Here is a 17,430-nt window from a genome sequence, read left to right on the forward strand (position 1 = left end):
GCACACAATTCACAGTGTTAACGTATCAAGTAATCCCTAAACAGACAGACATGCTTACATGGTGTTACTGTGGTTTGCTTTGTGCAAACTTATCACATGAAACTTTTCTATCCTCAAATATTTGCTTTGGTGTCGTAAGTATAGCTCACCAGTGGAGCTCAGTATTGTTTCCAACCTGTTGACTAATGTTGGAAACTGTCACAAGATGAGGATGTCGTCTTTGTGTGTGGCAGGCTTGCATGTCTTGTTTGGAATTAGTATTGCTGATGCAGTGGAAAGAAAGAGGTCTCACTTCTTCTTAAGATCTTTAAGGAACTGACACTTGCTCTCATTAACTGTGACATTCTTTTGTCTTGCCACCAGACTGGGGACAAAATGACACACCAGAGTGTCCGCCGCTGGACGCCCAAACACGTCGCCAAGTGGCTGAAGGAAGAAGGCTTCTGTGACTATGTAGACCTGCTGTGCAACAAGCACCGACTGGACGGCACCAGTCTACTCGCCCTCAGTGAATACGATCTGCGCTCACCTCCTCTAGAACTCAAGGTGCTGGGTGACATCAAACGCCTCATGGTGTCCATCCGCAAACTCCAGAAACAGAACATTGATGTGTTGGAGGAACTAGGACTCCCCTACGACGGACACTCTCCCACAGGATCGGGAGGCAGTTTGGACTGGCTGTGTAATGGAGACCCGGGCAGAGACTGTGACAGCACTGACACAGCTCCTGTGGGAGAGGAGTACCACCAGTATACTAACGGGAAATACAAACAGCAGACGAGACGACTGGATCCAGAGTACTGGAAGACTGTGCTCAGCTCTGTCTATGTTGTTTTTGTGTTTGGATTCACCTCCTTCGTCATGGTCATAGTGCATGAAAGAGTCCCTGACATGCGCACATACCCTCCACTGCCTGACATTTTCCTTGACAGGTGAGCGTGTGACGATTACGACGCTCTAAAATGTTGTTTTCTGACTTTCTTCTTAAGAAAACATGAATTAACTAAGCTGTGAAAGGCCAAATACAGTGCAACGAAAGCATTGATTTGAATCAACAGTCAGACTAAAACACCAGATGGTGAACATTGTAATTGCCCTACTTCCTTGTAGCATCTTTCTATTATTGTCCTCACATATTCCTGATGGGCTAGCTTAGGTTCAAAAGGATCTTTGAGTGGATTTTTAAAGTGACCCACTTTGTAGTGTAATGAAGCTTTCAACTTCTCATGGACTTTTTTCAGTTTGACAGGACTTTCAGGAAGATGCCAGCGTGTTTGGCAAAATGAATATGCTATTTATTGGGATTATCGTATTATTTAGTACCCTTCTTGTCATCAAAAGTCACCTTAAATGTTCCAACCAAGCGACAACCTCCGGTCTAAAAATATGAGTCCAATGCGGAAGTGCTAAAAACTGCAGTTCATCGAGGATCCAGTTGAGACTGGCTCCGGAAGTACGAGAAACCACATACACACCAATTCAAGAAGACAATCTTTACAGCAGGAAAAAACATGTTTACAGCCTGGTACAAGAGACGAGTGTAGTCTGGATAGCTCATTTCTCCATCGGCACACACTGTACGGGGGGTGAATTTTTTTCTAACACGGCAATTTTGAAGATATTGAGATTCTGAGTCTTCCAATGAGAGACACAGCTGACTTGACTGATAGGCGGGAACACTGTAGCTGTTGGCTAGGAGGCTCAAAGCCCGCCTCTTTACGTCACAATAGCTCGACAGCAGCAATATGGCTGCTGCTGTCGATTGGCCTCAAAACAGCGCTCCAGAAACCGATGTGTGACGTCACGGATACTACGTCATTATTTTATACATGCTATGGTTCGAACATGAAGAACTTGTTAAAGATATTTTACCTAGAAGATCTTACCAGGGTCTTTTTTTCAGGCGTTCCACCCATAGACTGTAAAAAATATGGACGTAGTATCCATGACGTCACCCATCTGTTTCTGAAGAGCTGTTTTGAGACCAATCGGCTGCGGCAGCCATATTGCTTCTGTCGAGCCAGTGTGACGTAAAGAGGCGGGCTTTGAGCCTCCTAGCCAACAGCTGCAGTGTTCCCACAGTCAGCTGTGCCTCTGATTGGAGGACTAGTAATCTCAATATCTTCGAAATTGCCGATTTACAAAAAAATTCACCCCCCTCACAGTGAGAGGACATCGAGAAATTAGCTATTCAGACTACACTCATCTTTTGTACCAGGCTGTAAACATGTTTATTAATGCTGCAAAGATCGTCTTTTCCCCATTCATGTGTATGTGACTTCCGGTACTTCCGGAGCCAGCCTCAAGCGGATCCTCGATGAACTGCAGCTTTTAACACTTCCGCATTGACTCATTTTTAGACCGGAGGTTGCCGCTTGGTTCTACCTCAAGTGTTTATAACTCGAACAAATGTAATGAACAGCAAGGCCTGAGTGATCAAAATGGATATTTCTCTCAACATATTACAGTTTTGCAAGTAAGAGACATATAAAGGTAAAAAAAAGGAAACCTTAGAGAGACCATAGAGGTTATAGGTTGAACTAAGAACGCTGACTGACTGTATAAATAATGGACGTAGCATCCGTGACGTCACCTATCTGTTTCTGAAGCGCTGTTCTAAAGCCAATCGTCGGCAGAAGCCATATTATATATGTGCTGAAGTCAACCTAACTTCTGTCGAGCTAGTATCAAGTCAGCTGTGCCTCTTATAATGGAAAACTCGTAATCTTAATATCTTCAAAATTGCCACATTAAGAAATAATGAACCCCCGTACAGTGTGTGCCGATAGAGAAATGAGCTATCCAGACTACACTCGTCTTTTGTACCAGGCTGTAAACATGTTTATTACTGCTGTAAAGATCGGCTTTTTTGAATTGGTGTGTATGTGGTTTACGGTGCTGCTCATCATGTCTCCATCGCCCCTGTGGCAAACACTGCTCATCCAAGAGTGAGCCATGCTGTCACTGACATAACCTTAGCTTGTCTCATATTTAAGCTATGGACCCTTCATTAATCATCATTCACAAGGTCTGCGTTAAGACGTTAAATTAAAATCCTGTCATGTGAAAAACTTGTATCTGTAAAGGATATATGACGTCAGGTGAGGGGGTTGCTAGCTAAACTGCCACTCGCGTCCAAACAATGCCATGTTGCCAGGTCTGTCACCAATATTCTCATCTTTTGGGAGTTCACTTTTGCGCTTCTCTTTTCCACACTGTTTGTTTTATCTCTTATGGAAGGCAACCACTTCACTCACCAACAGCTTAAACAATGTTTTTCTGTTAGAAGCGGGTGTGTCTCCTGTGTTTACCTCATGTGTGAGAAAGAAAAGACATACTAGCTTGTAGATGTTGATCTCTATGTTGATCTTTTTTAAGTACAATAATACCAAACAGGTTCAAACAGCAAATTCTGTCATAGCAGAGTTGTTCCAGAGACTTATTTTTATTCATTAATGATAATAAAACGATTGAATTTATAACTATTTTGTTTCTTGTTTCAACAGTGTGCCTAGAATACCTTGGGCCTTTGCCATGGCTGAAGCATGTGGAGTAATCCTCTGTAACATCTGGGTGCTGGTGCTGCTGCTCCATAAACACAGGTGAATTCCGGACAGTGTTACGTGTCAGTGCAATGATTGTGCCTCAGCATACCTGTAGCTTGTCCATCAAACAACAAGGACCCTCCTTTTAACTGTCTAATGACTTGTAGGTCCATCCTCTTGAGGCGTCTGTGCAGCCTGATGGGGACGGTGTTCATGCTGCGCTGCATCACCATGTTCGTCACCTCCCTGTCTGTGCCAGGACAGCACTTGCAGTGCTCAGGAAAGGTAAGAAAAGAAGAATTTTTGTGTATCATTTCTGAAGCACTCGATCTTTGTCTCCCACAGTATTGATAGTTGCACTTGTCCTTCTCTTTTAAAGATGTATGGTGACATGTGGGCCAAACTGCAGCGAGCTGTGGCCATCTGGAGCGGATTCGGGATGACACTGACAGGAGTGCATACGTGTGGTGACTACATGTTCAGCGGCCACACAGTGGTCCTCACCATGCTCAACTTCTTTGTTACAGAGTGTGAGTCCCATCAAATATTTTTCTCCATTTTTTTCATTTCTTTTAGAGGCGACAATAGTCATTTATCTTTCTATTTCAAAATGTATATATTTATGTTTTTTAAGTCAGAATTTGGGGTTTTACAACTTTATTCAGATAGGAGAGGACAGTGAATAGAGCAGGAAACTGGGAGAGAGTGTGGGAAAGACACGTGGAAAAGGGGCTGTAATCAAACCATTGGGCTAAGTCTGCACCCTTGAAATGTAATATTTAAAAGTTAAGCTAAAATTCTACCAAAAAAGCTTATAGTTACTGAATTCAAGCTTTGAAATTAGCTCCAAACTTCAAGTATCATCCTCTTTCTGTTATTCTAGTATGAATTTAAGATTTAAGAACTGAGTGTAGTGTTTACCTAAATATCTCATTCCCTATTTTTGCATTCTGATGAAAATCTGAGTCGTTAACTTCACAGAATTCAGAGCACTCACATTATGTTGTGTGGATGTATCTATCATGGAGGGATTGAAGCATATTTAAGCTTTACTTAATTGGTCATAATAGGTAGTTGTTGCAGTTTTTCAAGCACAAACCAGGTCATAATTTGGCTTTCTTATTAAATTTTTATTTAACTTATGCTAGTGTTTTTATTTAAAGCAGCAACGTTTTATTATAATCAACACCTTATATTTAATTTTGATTTAGATTTTTAAAAAATTCCACAAAACTTGGGAGTGTAGTTTTTTTTTTTTAGATTTGACTCAGAAGACATTTTTGCACCACTTTGCTACTGATGTGTTTGTCATTAAAGTATAGAAAGTTCTGAGTTAAGAGGGAGAAACAGCTGACCATGATCAGCAACATTGTCTCTTTGTTGCCATCTAGTGTCCTTCACTGGTATTACAACTGTTTAGAACTCTAGCTCTTCTCAGTCAGACGAGATAGGATCAGAAATAGTCTACTACGGAATTTTTGGATTGTGTAGTAACTCTTAAGATAACAACACCAAGGCTGACTTCTTGAATGTTTCTTCAGCTTTTCTCTCTTTTCTCTTTTCTTTTTCTAGACACGCCAAGAAGCTGGAACTTCATCCACACGCTATCCTGGGTCTTGAATCTCTTTGGCATTTTCTTCATCCTGGCTGCACACGAACACTACTCCATCGACGTGTTCATAGCCTTCTACATCACCACCAGACTCTTCCTGTACTACCACACACTAGCCAACACCCGGGCCTACCAGCAGAGTCGACGAGCTCGCATCTGGTTCCCCATGTTCTCTTTCTTCGAGTGCAATGTCAATGGACCAGTTCCCAATGAATACTGTTGGCCCTTCTCGAGACCGGCTGTGATGAGGAGGCTGATTGGATAATGAACAGAATCAGCAGTACTGTCAGACACTTTGTAGCCTGTGCTGTTACGTCTGCTTTGTCAAGTTGCCAACCGAAGCAGTGTGCTCTATTTACAATAACAAAGACAACCGTGTGGTCCTGTAAGCACCAAGGCCTGATGGAATACACAGAACCATACTTATTATAGGTCAACTTTTCTTTTACCGTACTTCCCCTGACATTATTTTAGATTGATGGAACTAAGAAAGCTCCATCTGAACTCTTCTCTGTATAAGGAGGTGTCAATTTGTGTGGGATAAACTGCATTTTCCGTTACCACACAACTCAGCACATTTGGTGTATTCAAACCATATGTGAAGTGACTTTAGCGTCGCATTTCCTCCAAAAAACAGCTGGTGTAGTGTATTTTAGAGTGTCTCACAAACTAAAAATATTCTTAACAACCTAAGGGAGTAACGCGAGGAAGAACTTTGTTTGTTTTAAAGCTAGGACAGCTGGGAGTTAGAACCAAGTGACCAAATTCAGAACCCTTGTAGTCCTGTTATTTCACTCACTTAGCCTGTGAGTTTTCCTTCTAATGTTGTGACTCTCAGTAAAATCATTGAATTGTGGAGCACAAGGTGCCCACAGATCATTTTAATTTTCCACACAGCTTCAGTGATAACACTAAAACGTGAAGCGTGATATTAAGTTCTTACGTTCTTCCACAATGTTTCATTCTCTGTGACTTCAGGGGGATTTTTACTGGCAACGTGAATTTTTTCACTCAAGATGAAACATGTCATCTCCAGCAGCATTGTTATTGCATTCAATAATGTAGTCCAGCGCAAATGAGCCTCGAAATGTGATTGTGCATTGCCTTTGTTTGTATCATGCTGCTAAAATGTAATTTGAGTTTTGTTTGATCCCATCATTGCCGTTTTGGACAGGACATTATGAAAAAGTTCTCAAGCAGCAATGTTCCTTTACTTCACACGGTTTGTTAGTTCCTGTGCAATTACTTGATCATGGACAGCACATGGTGTAATTCTTAAAAACATAGCTCCATGGACTACTGTTAAAGCAATATGTAAAGCTCAATACGTCATCCATACTTTTCTGCATTATGCTCATCATGTGGGGAAACATTCTTGCAACTGCTTGAAAGTCTTTGTCCATTCATTCAGACTGTGCTTTAATTTTGATAATACGACTAAAGGATGCAGTAAAGTACAGATCTTTCTTTATATTGTTCACTTAGCTTGCCTTTTCCCCACCTGACCTAAAAAAACTAAGAAATTGTAAATATCAGCCAAAAGATGGAATCAAAGATTTTTTTTTCCAGCTGTCTTAAACATAATTCCATTTGCCAACTGTTGTATAAAATGTCCCAAATCTTTCATGTTTACTGTTGAATAGCTGTAAAGTGCTTTTTTTCCCCTCCCCATCTTCATAGACCAGACCAAGTCCTTTGGGAGTGTTCCCTGACAATAATCCTTTAACAAGAGTCTGTAGTAATAGTTCTCAAAAGGACCCTTGACTTTGTATGTATTTGTTTATATTAATTTATTTAATTTTGTAAATGTTAATAGGTATTTTTATATTTCATATGAAGTGTTATAGCAACATGCACATGAAGAAATATGTTTACAGTTGCGATGTATTTGTTTGGAACACAATGTGCTTTCTAAATGTAATGTTGGTTTCAGATTGGCCGCTACATTTCTTGGAGTGTAACCTGCCACTGTAGTAAGGACGTGTTGTAATTGATGTTAATTACAGCATGTTAAATACTTGATTCCTCAGAACTTAGTTGACAGTCTACTAAACGTCCTGTTATTTAGGAGTGATGCTGTCAAGTTGGTATACACCTGCAAAGCCATGTCACTTGTTTAATGTTGGTCCACTTGTCGAGTCATTTCAGTCATTAAAAACGCTGAATTTAAAGACCTAGCATTCCTGTTTTCTTCTCACTTATAGCACATCTACAATGAAAGGGTGTTATAAATAAATAGTGTGCATAGTCTTCACTGTTTATTTATGCTAATGATGCATCTTGGATGGAGAGGTGACAGGTATGATGGACTTGAAACTTAAAGCTGCTGTTGGTAGTCACAGAGTAAACATTTGTTCAGAGAGAGGGACTTTGAATGTCAACACTATCCCTCCCAACCAGATTTCCTCTTACCCCCCCAACACAGATCGGTGTGTGCAGTTATGATAGTACCGGACTCATAACCAATCAAAGGACGTAGTAGGGGCCGCCCCTTAACCAAATAAAAATGGACAGTGTTGCTCCGCCTCTTCCCGTTGTATGGTTCTGAAGCCAAAAAATCCCTCTCCTGGGCGCTGCCATTGTGCAGCCAGTCAAGCCACTGCACGCTTGACAGGACAGAGGATTGGAGATTAGCTGTGATTGGTCTGTCATAACGGGAACGAGGGGAATGATAACATTGCTTGATATAAAGGCATTGGAAAACGCAGAGATTTCGCAATAGTCTCAAATTACTCCGCTTACCAATGAGTACCGATGGGCATTATGACCTTTTCTCCAAACCCAGCAGAAAAATGTTAACGATTTTTACACCATTCCTACCAACAGCAGCTTTATATGTCTGAAATTTAGGAAGCTAAGTTGTTGGGTATTTGATTAGCCTCAAGAATAAACTGGATAACTGTTACCTACTTGGAATATGCCAACCTCTGGCTAATTTTTTGCCTCCATCTCTTTATAAAATATTGTCACTGCTGTCTCTAACAAACAAAGATGCCAAACTAGAGGTTTCAAAACAGCATTTCACAAACTAGGTGTATCTAACTTAGGCAATATTTATTTGTCTTGTGAAGTCTGTGATGGGGGAAATGACTGGAGCAGAGAGGCTATGAAAGTACCTTGAGAGTAAACTAAAACAAGGAAGACAATGAAATACTTTATGACAACAGTTTAAAGACAACACATACAAATTAACTGGTCTTGATACAACAAACTACCTTTATTTGAGTGTTATTCTGTGTTTGTTTCCACATTAAAATCTTTTGTTTTTCTTCATGTTCTAGGCTACCCACAGCCAGAAGTGAAGCGGCTGCAGAACGAGAAGCCAGTGTCTGAATCAGGCAGAGTGACCATGGAGCAACATGAAGGGCTCTGTGCTCTGGTTGTAGCTGATTTGAAGCCATCAGACTCTAGGGTTTATGTGTGCAAGGCCAGCAACAAGCTGGGGGAAGCAACGTGCTCTGCCAAACTTAAAGTGGAGGAAACAATGAAAGATTTTAAATTGACACAAGAACTTCGGAAGTGAGTAAACTATCAACAGAATTGATATATTGTACATACTCTTAACATTTTACATGGGAAAAGACATACATGGTCATTTTCAAACATAAGAGGAACTGTGAATTATGGACACCAAAGCTAACTTCATGCAAGTGTTACAGCAAATGACATTAATACTATGTTACAATGTTACAATGTTACAATGTCATTGAGCAGATGCTTTTATCCAAAGCAACGTACATACGAGAACAAGAACAACACAAGCAAAGATCTAGACAAGAGGAAACAAGATCAGTACGAGTAACAAAGTGCTTCAAGTCAATTTGGGTGCAGGTACTGCCAAGCAGTGTAAAGGCAATGTACAAAAGTAAGTATGGATTTTTTTTTTAATAATAAAATAAGGGACATCTACAATGAAGCAACTTTAAAACTATAAAAAAGGAGAAACAGTTGTAAAGGACTGTATTTTTGTATATTTTTATGTTTTAGTGTGTAAATACATTTTACATTTGACTTCTTAGAGTTACATTTTCATATTTCTACAGCCACATTATCATATTTTTTTAAAATTTCGACGTAAAGTAAATTAATTTAAAGGCAGTATGAGGAGTTTTTCACCAGCTGAGAAACAGAGTTAAACCAACACTGATGCCTCTTTATGATCTTCAAAAGCAAACAAAACCATAAACAACAACACTGATACCTTCTCTGTTGTCATTTTTAATGCCTTAAACCACTCAGAGGGGGTAGGTGTCAGACCCTATTTTATACAGTCTATGGTCAGACCACATGATTGACATTTGGCTTTAGAAACGTCAATTTGTGGCTGTTTTCATGGCAAATAATCACATTGAGTAATAATTAAACATTGAGTGATAAACCTGCCTGATAAAACACAGCAGGGTGAGAATTTTGTTGAAAACGCTACTTTTGCATGTACAGAACAAGAGATAATAAGTATCACTTTGTCCACAATGGGGTGCCAAAATTGATATAAATAAAAAGTTCCTCACAGCAGCTTTAAGCTAGGCTACATTCCTGCAACTGAACTAGACATCCGCCCTTACACCGGCGTATTGGTTACCATGGTTATTTGGATGTCTTCGATTTGCCGGTGTGCCCGAAGCAAATATTTAAAATGAAAAATGTTAACTTACGGAAACAACAAGAGTTGCGTCTTCTGTTGCCAAACCACAGAAAATAAGCGTAATTAACAAGCAAGAAATTACAATATTTACGCATTGCTCTGATTTCGAACAGGCACTGATGAAACACCTAAGTTCGAGGTCCTGCGGCGCCGAGGTCAGCAGGGTGGTTGTAGCCGCGGTGTCTCCTCCATATCGTCCTACACCGGTCCCTGCTGCTTCATCTGCCGCATTTTCTGTACTTACAACCAGGCAGCAAAATCACCGACAACAGAAACACTCGGTGAGTAACAGGCCGCACACTTACCGGGGTTTTCCCTCGGTGAATTTTGTTGGACTTTTTGTTCGAAAGACGGTAATGTAACGTCCCATTTGCTAGCTTAAAAAAAAACGCCCCCTACCATCCTCATGTGATCAAACTCCTTCAAAATACTAAAACAGGTGCACCAATAATGATGTAGTATTTGTAGTCATTAGAAAGGGTTCACACCGTTTGGTATAATCGATCAACCCTTTATCTTGTGTGCTTCACATTCACAGAAAATTCCTCTAACGTTTAATTTGCAGCATTATTCCACCTTGTACCATCAGATTAATTAAAACAATTTATCTGATGTTTATTCATGCCGGAATGAGCAGATTATAATACTTATAAGACACGTAATGATTGCGGTTTTCCAGGTATTCTCTGGCATATTTATTCCCAGTGTTCCTGGACACTGTAAGCGGTCTGATTCAGCGAAACCTTCAGTCTAACCTTGACGCCTGATCGTGAGAGCAATTGAGCCCGTGTTATTCGGAATACAGTGGTGCAGGTGTGTGCCACTATAAAGGTGTGGTGCGTTCAGGGCACTATAAAAACGAATCATTGAACTGATGTTGGTGTTCAAAGATTAACCCAAACTATTACTTAAATGATGTAATCTCCTTAACAGGGTGTTCTATCACAATTATCTTACCTTTTGTGTACACACAACATCATCACTTTTATATGTGATAATAATCATCATCATGGTGTCTAAATTAGGGGTGGGAACTCACTATACATTACCCATAATTAGGGTTGCAAAGGGGTGAAAATTTTCCAGTAAATTTCTGGAAAGTTTCCATGGGAAGTTAAGCTGGGGAACTTTGGAAATATTCCAATTAGCTGGGAATTAACTGGGAATTTAATGGAAAGGTATCATATTCAAGCATAAATAATTGTTTTGTTATAAGCAGACATCCATCCAAAATAATCAAATTTAAACAGATTTATTTGTAAGTAGAACTTTATCAAGTGTTAAATATTTTATTGAACAATCCATTTTTTCATTGAAGTCCAAAACATGAATGTTGAGTTAAATATTACTCATTCCCCTGACCCTACCCATTAAAAAATTAACAAAAATGCAAAAAAAGTCCCATTCAAAATGTTGAATAAAAAGTGCATGTAAGGGGCGTGGTCTCAATAGCCCTGCAGTAAGCAGTGTGCTATGTACATGTGATTGAGGAATAGCATGGATATTCAACTGTACTTGCATGAAATCTGGTCAGGATAATGCTAAAATATATTTTCCCTAACTATATTTAAGTTCCCCATTAGGAGCCAACCTTCAATTTAGTAAATCCCTGGTTTATTCCCGTTTATTCCCATAAATTCCTGTTAATTCCCATGGGAAGTTTCCAACTTTGAAAATTCCCGGAATTTTGAAAACCCTACCCATAATAATGATTACATAACAATACAAATATTTTCTGATAATGAATAAATAACAGGACCATCTTAAAATGGTTCATCACAATACCTGGTAAAGTGAAGAATTCAAAATGCCTGTGAAATGTTAAGTACAGGATTAATACCATTAACGCCAGTCATGTATTAACACATGATGACTTCACATGGAAGCAATATCTGTTTTTTTAATTAAAATGTTGATTATTGGAGCCAGGGATATGATAATTGTATCACATTAGTCAGGATGACTGTATATTGCTGTGTTAGTATTTTGTCCTCCCTCTGGTATAAATTGTATTTCAAAGCACAACACAGCAGGAAATGCAATTTTGGGGAGGAAAATAGTCTCCCTTAACAAAAAAACATTTTTTTTCAAGAAAATTAAGCAGACTTATTCCAGATTAATGTCAAAAAGGGGTCATGAGGGGGCTACATAATTTGCCATAAAAGAAACGCAAGACATGGACGGATTAAGCATTTCAATAACTATTCACACTCTGATTTCTTCTTTCTGTGACAGGCAAGATGGCAGTTCCCCCAACATATGCAGACCTTGGAAAATCAGCGAGGGATATCTTCAACAAGGGATATGGTAACTGAAAGCATGATAAAAAGCAGTTTTATAAGTGTGTATTTAGTGACCCTCAGAGGACAGGCCAACTATATTGGTGTGAATCCCAAAGATCCGAAAGCAGTCATTCAGTGTCTCTGTGTTTGCAGGCTTTGGACTGGTCAAGCTTGACGTGAAGACAAAGTCTTCAAGTGGAGTGGTGAGTTTAGCTGTTGGTCAATAAAGATGCAGTAAATATAGAGGAGTGCATTGCAGGTATAATCTGCTAAATGCCACATATGTCATTCAGGTCAATTAGAAGCATGTGTTGTCCATCAGAGAGCATTCATAAGATTCATTTTCAGATATACAACACCCTTCTCACTACATATTCGGTCACATTTCTGTCATTTTTAAAAGAAAGATGTAAATTTGTTTTGATAAATTATTAGTAATACCTTTCTCATATTACATTAGCTCAGTGTATTGACTCTGGATGATCTTTTTCAGAGTGTTATAATGTTTTCCATGTTGATTAATTTCCACCTTTAGGAGTTTAAAACATCCGGCTCATCCAACGTAGACACCAGCAAAGTCACAGGAACCCTAGAAACCAAGTACAAGTGGTCTGAGTACGGGCTGACATTCACAGAGAAGTGGACCACGGAAAACACACTGGGAACAGAAATTTGTGTTGAGGATCAGGTAAATGGACAAAATTGAAATGTAGCACTGATCATCCCAAAATTTAAACCATCTTGATTAAAGTCTGACTCATGTAACAATCTTTTTTAGATCACCAAGGGGCTGAAACTCACTTTCGACACCACGTTTTCACCAAACACTGGGTAAGCTACGATGCATTTGTTCTTTGTTCAAATCAGAAATTGCAATCATACGGCAGGGAACACATGACTTCAATACTATTTTTTTATTTAACAGCAAGAAGAGCGGCAAGGTCAAGACCGCTTACAAAAGGGAATACCTCAACGTGGGTGTGGATGTAGACTTAGATTTTGCTGGTCCTACCATCCACGGAGCAGGAGTGGCAGGCTATGAGGGCTGGCTTGCAGGCTACCAGATGACCTTTGACTCAGCCAAATCTAAGATGACACAGAGCAACTTTTCTGTTGGCTACAAGACTGGCGACTTCCAGCTTCACACCAATGTGTATGTTTCAAGGATCAGTGGATGTTTGTACAAAACAAGACTAGCATAACCGTACAGTAGCACAAATGTCTGACAAGGTTTTTTTTTCTTCTTCTCAGAAATGATGGTGCAGAGTTTGGTGGCTCCATTTACCAGAAGGTGAACGACAACTTGGAGACAGCTGTGAATCTTGCCTGGACAGCAGGGAACAATGGCACTCGCTTTGGAATTGCTGCTAAATACCAGTTAGATTCCAGTGCCTCCATATCAGTAAGTGTCTTTATTTGAAATATTCAACACAAAAGCCATCCCTCTCTTCATGTTTGCCACCCTAGTGTCTCGGAATGTGTTGACAAGTTGAAAATGTATTTTAAACGAGCCAGGGAAGAATTGCATTTTACCTCCTTAACTTTTGCATACTTAAATCTGTAATATGAACTCTTCAGCATTGAAACGTCCAAGAAGCTTTTAGACCTATATTAAGAAATTTGCGGTGTACCTAACATTGTTCCAAATTCTTCCACCAAGCTCAAATCCATGGAAATCCACTGCTCCCTGTCAATTCAATTCAATTCAATTTGCTTTATTGGCATGAACAAAGACATGTTGTTGCCAAAGCACATACATTTCATACACATACATTACATATATATTCATTACATATTATATACATGACATATATATTCATTACATATTATATACATTACATATATATTCATTACATATTATATACATTACATATATATTCATTACATATATATTCATTACATATTATATACATTGACATGACATATTTTATACGCATTAATGAACGATGGTGTCACCCATACAGCATATCTCAATGTCCTCACTTGATGCGGTAAAATCAAATATTATTCTCTCTCTCTCTCTCTCTCTCTCTCTCTCTCATCGACTCATGGTGGGTGGTTCGTCATAACACAGCTGCGCGAAACTGCGTTCACGTCATTTTGAACGCCACACAAACACAACAATCACAAACCCCAAAAAGGTCTGGACCTTGTCAACAGACCACGGAGAAACTTTGCGTGCAGACATTGTACAGTACCGATGTCGTTTTTTTTTCAAATGGCGGGTTTGATTGCTGTGTTAAGCGTCGCGCTAATGACTCGGTGGCCGCCAGTCCGTCGACGTCACCTTTTAGTATCGGATCAGCTCGCTTGGAACCAGAGCAGAGCAGGTACGAAAAACTGGTATCTGACACGAGGTACCACACCCGTGGAAACACAACACGAACCGAGTAGAGTTGAGTCAAGTCGAGTAGAGTAGGGCTAAGATGGGCCGGTGGAAAAGGGCCTTTAGACCACTAGGCCAACAGTGCCCCGTAAATCTGCAGCTGTATTTAAGCTAATGGTGCATTTCAGTCCTTCATCGTTAGAGGAAACAGGAAAAACAGATCATTTTTCAGATAACATGGGATTCTTAAAGTACTTAACAATTCTCTGGTCATTATTTTGATAGGAAGACTCGTACATCTGAAATGTCATGCTGTATATTTAAACTAAAGTGGAGTAAAATAAAAACAAATAAATATGTTTGTATTGAAGGAACTGTTTGAAATATCTGAATGGAACTTTGATTCAATGCTTTTTCTTCAGGCTAAGGTGAACAACGCAAGCTTGGTAGGAATTGGATACACCCAGACTCTGCGGCCTGGTGAGAATCATCTCCTCTCCAACATGCAACACCTTCAAAACAATAGACATCTACTAGTGTCTTAAAAAATATACATATACACACTGTTTCCCATACTGTACTTATGGTGATGATGGAGGAGGATTATTTTAGTGTGTGTTCACAACAAACTTTCATTTGCTCAACTTGTTTTTCTTCAGTTCCCTCCCTGCCCACACACACACACACACACACTACACCTACAGCTTTCCTCTCTTTATACACACAGCAGCACGTTAGTGTTGTAGTCAAGACCACATTAACCGAGACCAAGACATGTCCAAGACCAGAGTGCACTGAGACCAAGACAAGACATAGACATTTAGAGACCAAGTCAAGACCAAGACCATATATATCAATGAAAAATCATCATGAGAGTTAACAAAATAAAATATTTCTGTTTGTTTTATTTAAGTTGGCTTTAAAGCTGCTGTGAGGAACTTTTGATTTGTATTAATTTTGGCGCCCCCTTGTGGACACAGGGATACTTCTTATCTCTTGTCCTATGCATGCAAAAGTATTGTTTTCAACAAAAACATTATCCTCTTGTCTTCTTACAGTCAAATTTATGACGCAATGTGATTATTTTCCATGAAAACAGTCAAATAAATGCTGTTTCCAAAGTAAGATGTCAGTCATCAGGTCTGACACCTACCCCCTCACAGCAGTTTCAGGCATTAAAAATGACAACAGAGCAGGCATCGGTGTTGTTGCTGATGGTCTTGTTTGCTTTTGAAGGTCATGAAGAGGCATCAGTATCAGTTTCAGTCTGTTTCTCAGCCTGTTCAAAACTCCTCATAGTGCCTTTAAATACAATTGACAGCAACAAACAAGGTTTGGTTTAATCTTTGTTGCCTTTCTTTCGACGCGCTGAGACTTTTGACTCCTTAAGTTTTGTTTTTCATCGTCGTTAGTTTAACTTTCGCTTTAGATTAGAGGTAAAACTGTGTTTTCTGTTGCCTGTGATCTCAGGAGAGGTAGGAGGTCGTACAGTAATGACAGGGACACATCAGTAGTGGTCTCTACCGGTCCTGATATAAAATACGGAGTCCGCCCAGTCCGAGACCGAGACAAGGCCGAGTAAAAGATGCTCTAGATTCAGAAACGAGATCGAGACCAAGATCGGTCTCGAGTACTACAACACTACAGCATGTACCACCCTGTCTCCTGCCGATCCTCTTCTCTGCATGTGTGTAAACTTTCGACAGTGTTAACGGCAGCACATTTTATAAAGACGTCCAAATAATACAACTCCTGTTTTGAGAGGCTTCACTTGTTATTTTGTTTTCACACCAGGTGATCTGTGTCTGGGAAAAGAGTTGCTGGTAACATAGTGTTTCGCAGCAATCCGAAACTTAAGAGAGTGCAAAGTGAAAGTGGCAGCAACAAGCCGTGTGTAACTTTTAAAACAGCGGATTGAGAAGGTTCATATTTAATGTGAGGTGTAGCACTTTAATCAAAGCTTTAACTGGAGAGACGTACTGGAGGACCTCTCTCTCTGATCACCTGTAGAGCATGTGTCAGGTGCTGCAGGGGATCAGATGAGAGGGTCAGACAGTGACCAGAGATTATCTAAACCATTGATTGCCAATATGTTATAAGGATAGATGAACTAGGGCGGCCTGCTGTGATATCATCTATGTGACGGGAAGCTCTGATATATTCACGGTTTCTTGTTTTTGTATTGCAGGTATGAAACTAGTCCTCTCTGCTCTGGTGGATGGGAAGAATATCAATGCTGGTGGGCACAAACTCGGTCTGGGCCTGGAGTTAGAGGCATGAGGATCTGCTCATCCATTTCATTAGAAGAAGAAGAAGAAGAAAACAACTATCAGCAGAATCTGACCCTGAGCCTCTCGCCTGGTCAGCAACAAATATTTAAAAGATGAAGACAGAGCCAAAACAAAATAAGAATCCAAGGTCCTGAGCACTTCTAGGATGTAAACCTTTCCACCAGCCTCCTTTTGGATGTGGTTATTAAAAACTTAGTCATGTTTCAATCTTCTATTTATGGATCCTTTACTCCCTCTGCCAATTTATTCTCCATCGTGATAGAAAACCCCCTCCTCTGGGAATGGTTTCCAAAACAAAAGGCTTGTTACTTTGCTGGTGTGTTGATGTAGAATGTATAACTGAGCTGTTATTTTGCACAATAGATCAACTTATTTAAGCGCTTTCTCCTTCGTTTGCACATTTTATTTGTTTTTTAGTAGTTAAGCTCTGCCTGTTGGAGGAGTTTCTTCAACAGAATATGTATATCGAGATTTCCATAGAGGCTTTATTATGCTGTGTGATGAGTTTGAGACCTCTGCTACCTGACATACCTGCTTCTAAAGCTGCAAGACAACGCTAAATGGATCCTCCTTTCCTCAGAGTGACTTGACTGAAAGAATTATGAGTGAATCCTCCACTTTTCTTCCCACTTTTGAGGACTGTGACTCTTCTCATGAAGTGGTTTGTGTGTTGGCGTGTGTCTAACCTTTGCAATAAAGTCTTTAAATCCACCAACATCCTGTCCTGTA

General features: G+C 39.8%; 2 protein-coding genes across 4 annotated transcripts in view; both read left to right on the forward strand.

Moving 5' to 3' along the window:
- Positions 1–7,328, forward strand: part of LOC117829652 (sphingomyelin synthase-related protein 1-like) — a 36,112-nt gene extending 28,784 nt beyond the window's left edge. For all 3 annotated transcript variants that reach the window (XM_034707253.1, XM_034707255.1, XM_034707254.1), the window contains 5 exons: positions 364–932; positions 3,507–3,602; positions 3,713–3,830; positions 3,925–4,075; positions 5,118–7,328. In XM_034707253.1, the coding sequence (XP_034563144.1) occupies positions 364–932; positions 3,507–3,602; positions 3,713–3,830; positions 3,925–4,075; positions 5,118–5,422 (1,239 nt within the window). In that variant the 3' untranslated portion in view covers positions 5,423–7,328. The remainder of the gene's footprint in view (positions 1–363; positions 933–3,506; positions 3,603–3,712; positions 3,831–3,924; positions 4,076–5,117) is intronic.
- A 1,650-nt stretch (positions 7,329–8,978) lies between these two features.
- Positions 8,979–17,416, forward strand: LOC117830164 (voltage-dependent anion-selective channel protein 2). The gene is made up of 10 exons (XM_034708157.1): positions 8,979–9,022; positions 9,916–10,083; positions 12,038–12,109; positions 12,238–12,287; positions 12,620–12,772; positions 12,863–12,915; positions 13,010–13,237; positions 13,336–13,486; positions 14,833–14,890; positions 16,599–17,416. Exons 1-10 carry the CDS (start codon positions 9,013–9,015, stop codon positions 16,688–16,690), a joined length of 1,035 nt encoding a protein of 344 aa, XP_034564048.1. The 5' UTR covers positions 8,979–9,012; the 3' UTR covers positions 16,691–17,416.
- The last annotated feature ends 14 nt before the right edge of the window (positions 17,417–17,430 follow it).

This window comes from Notolabrus celidotus, chromosome 18, assembly GCF_009762535.1.
Source record: "Notolabrus celidotus isolate fNotCel1 chromosome 18, fNotCel1.pri, whole genome shotgun sequence".
Classification (NCBI taxonomy): Eukaryota; Metazoa; Chordata; class Actinopteri; order Labriformes; family Labridae; genus Notolabrus; species Notolabrus celidotus.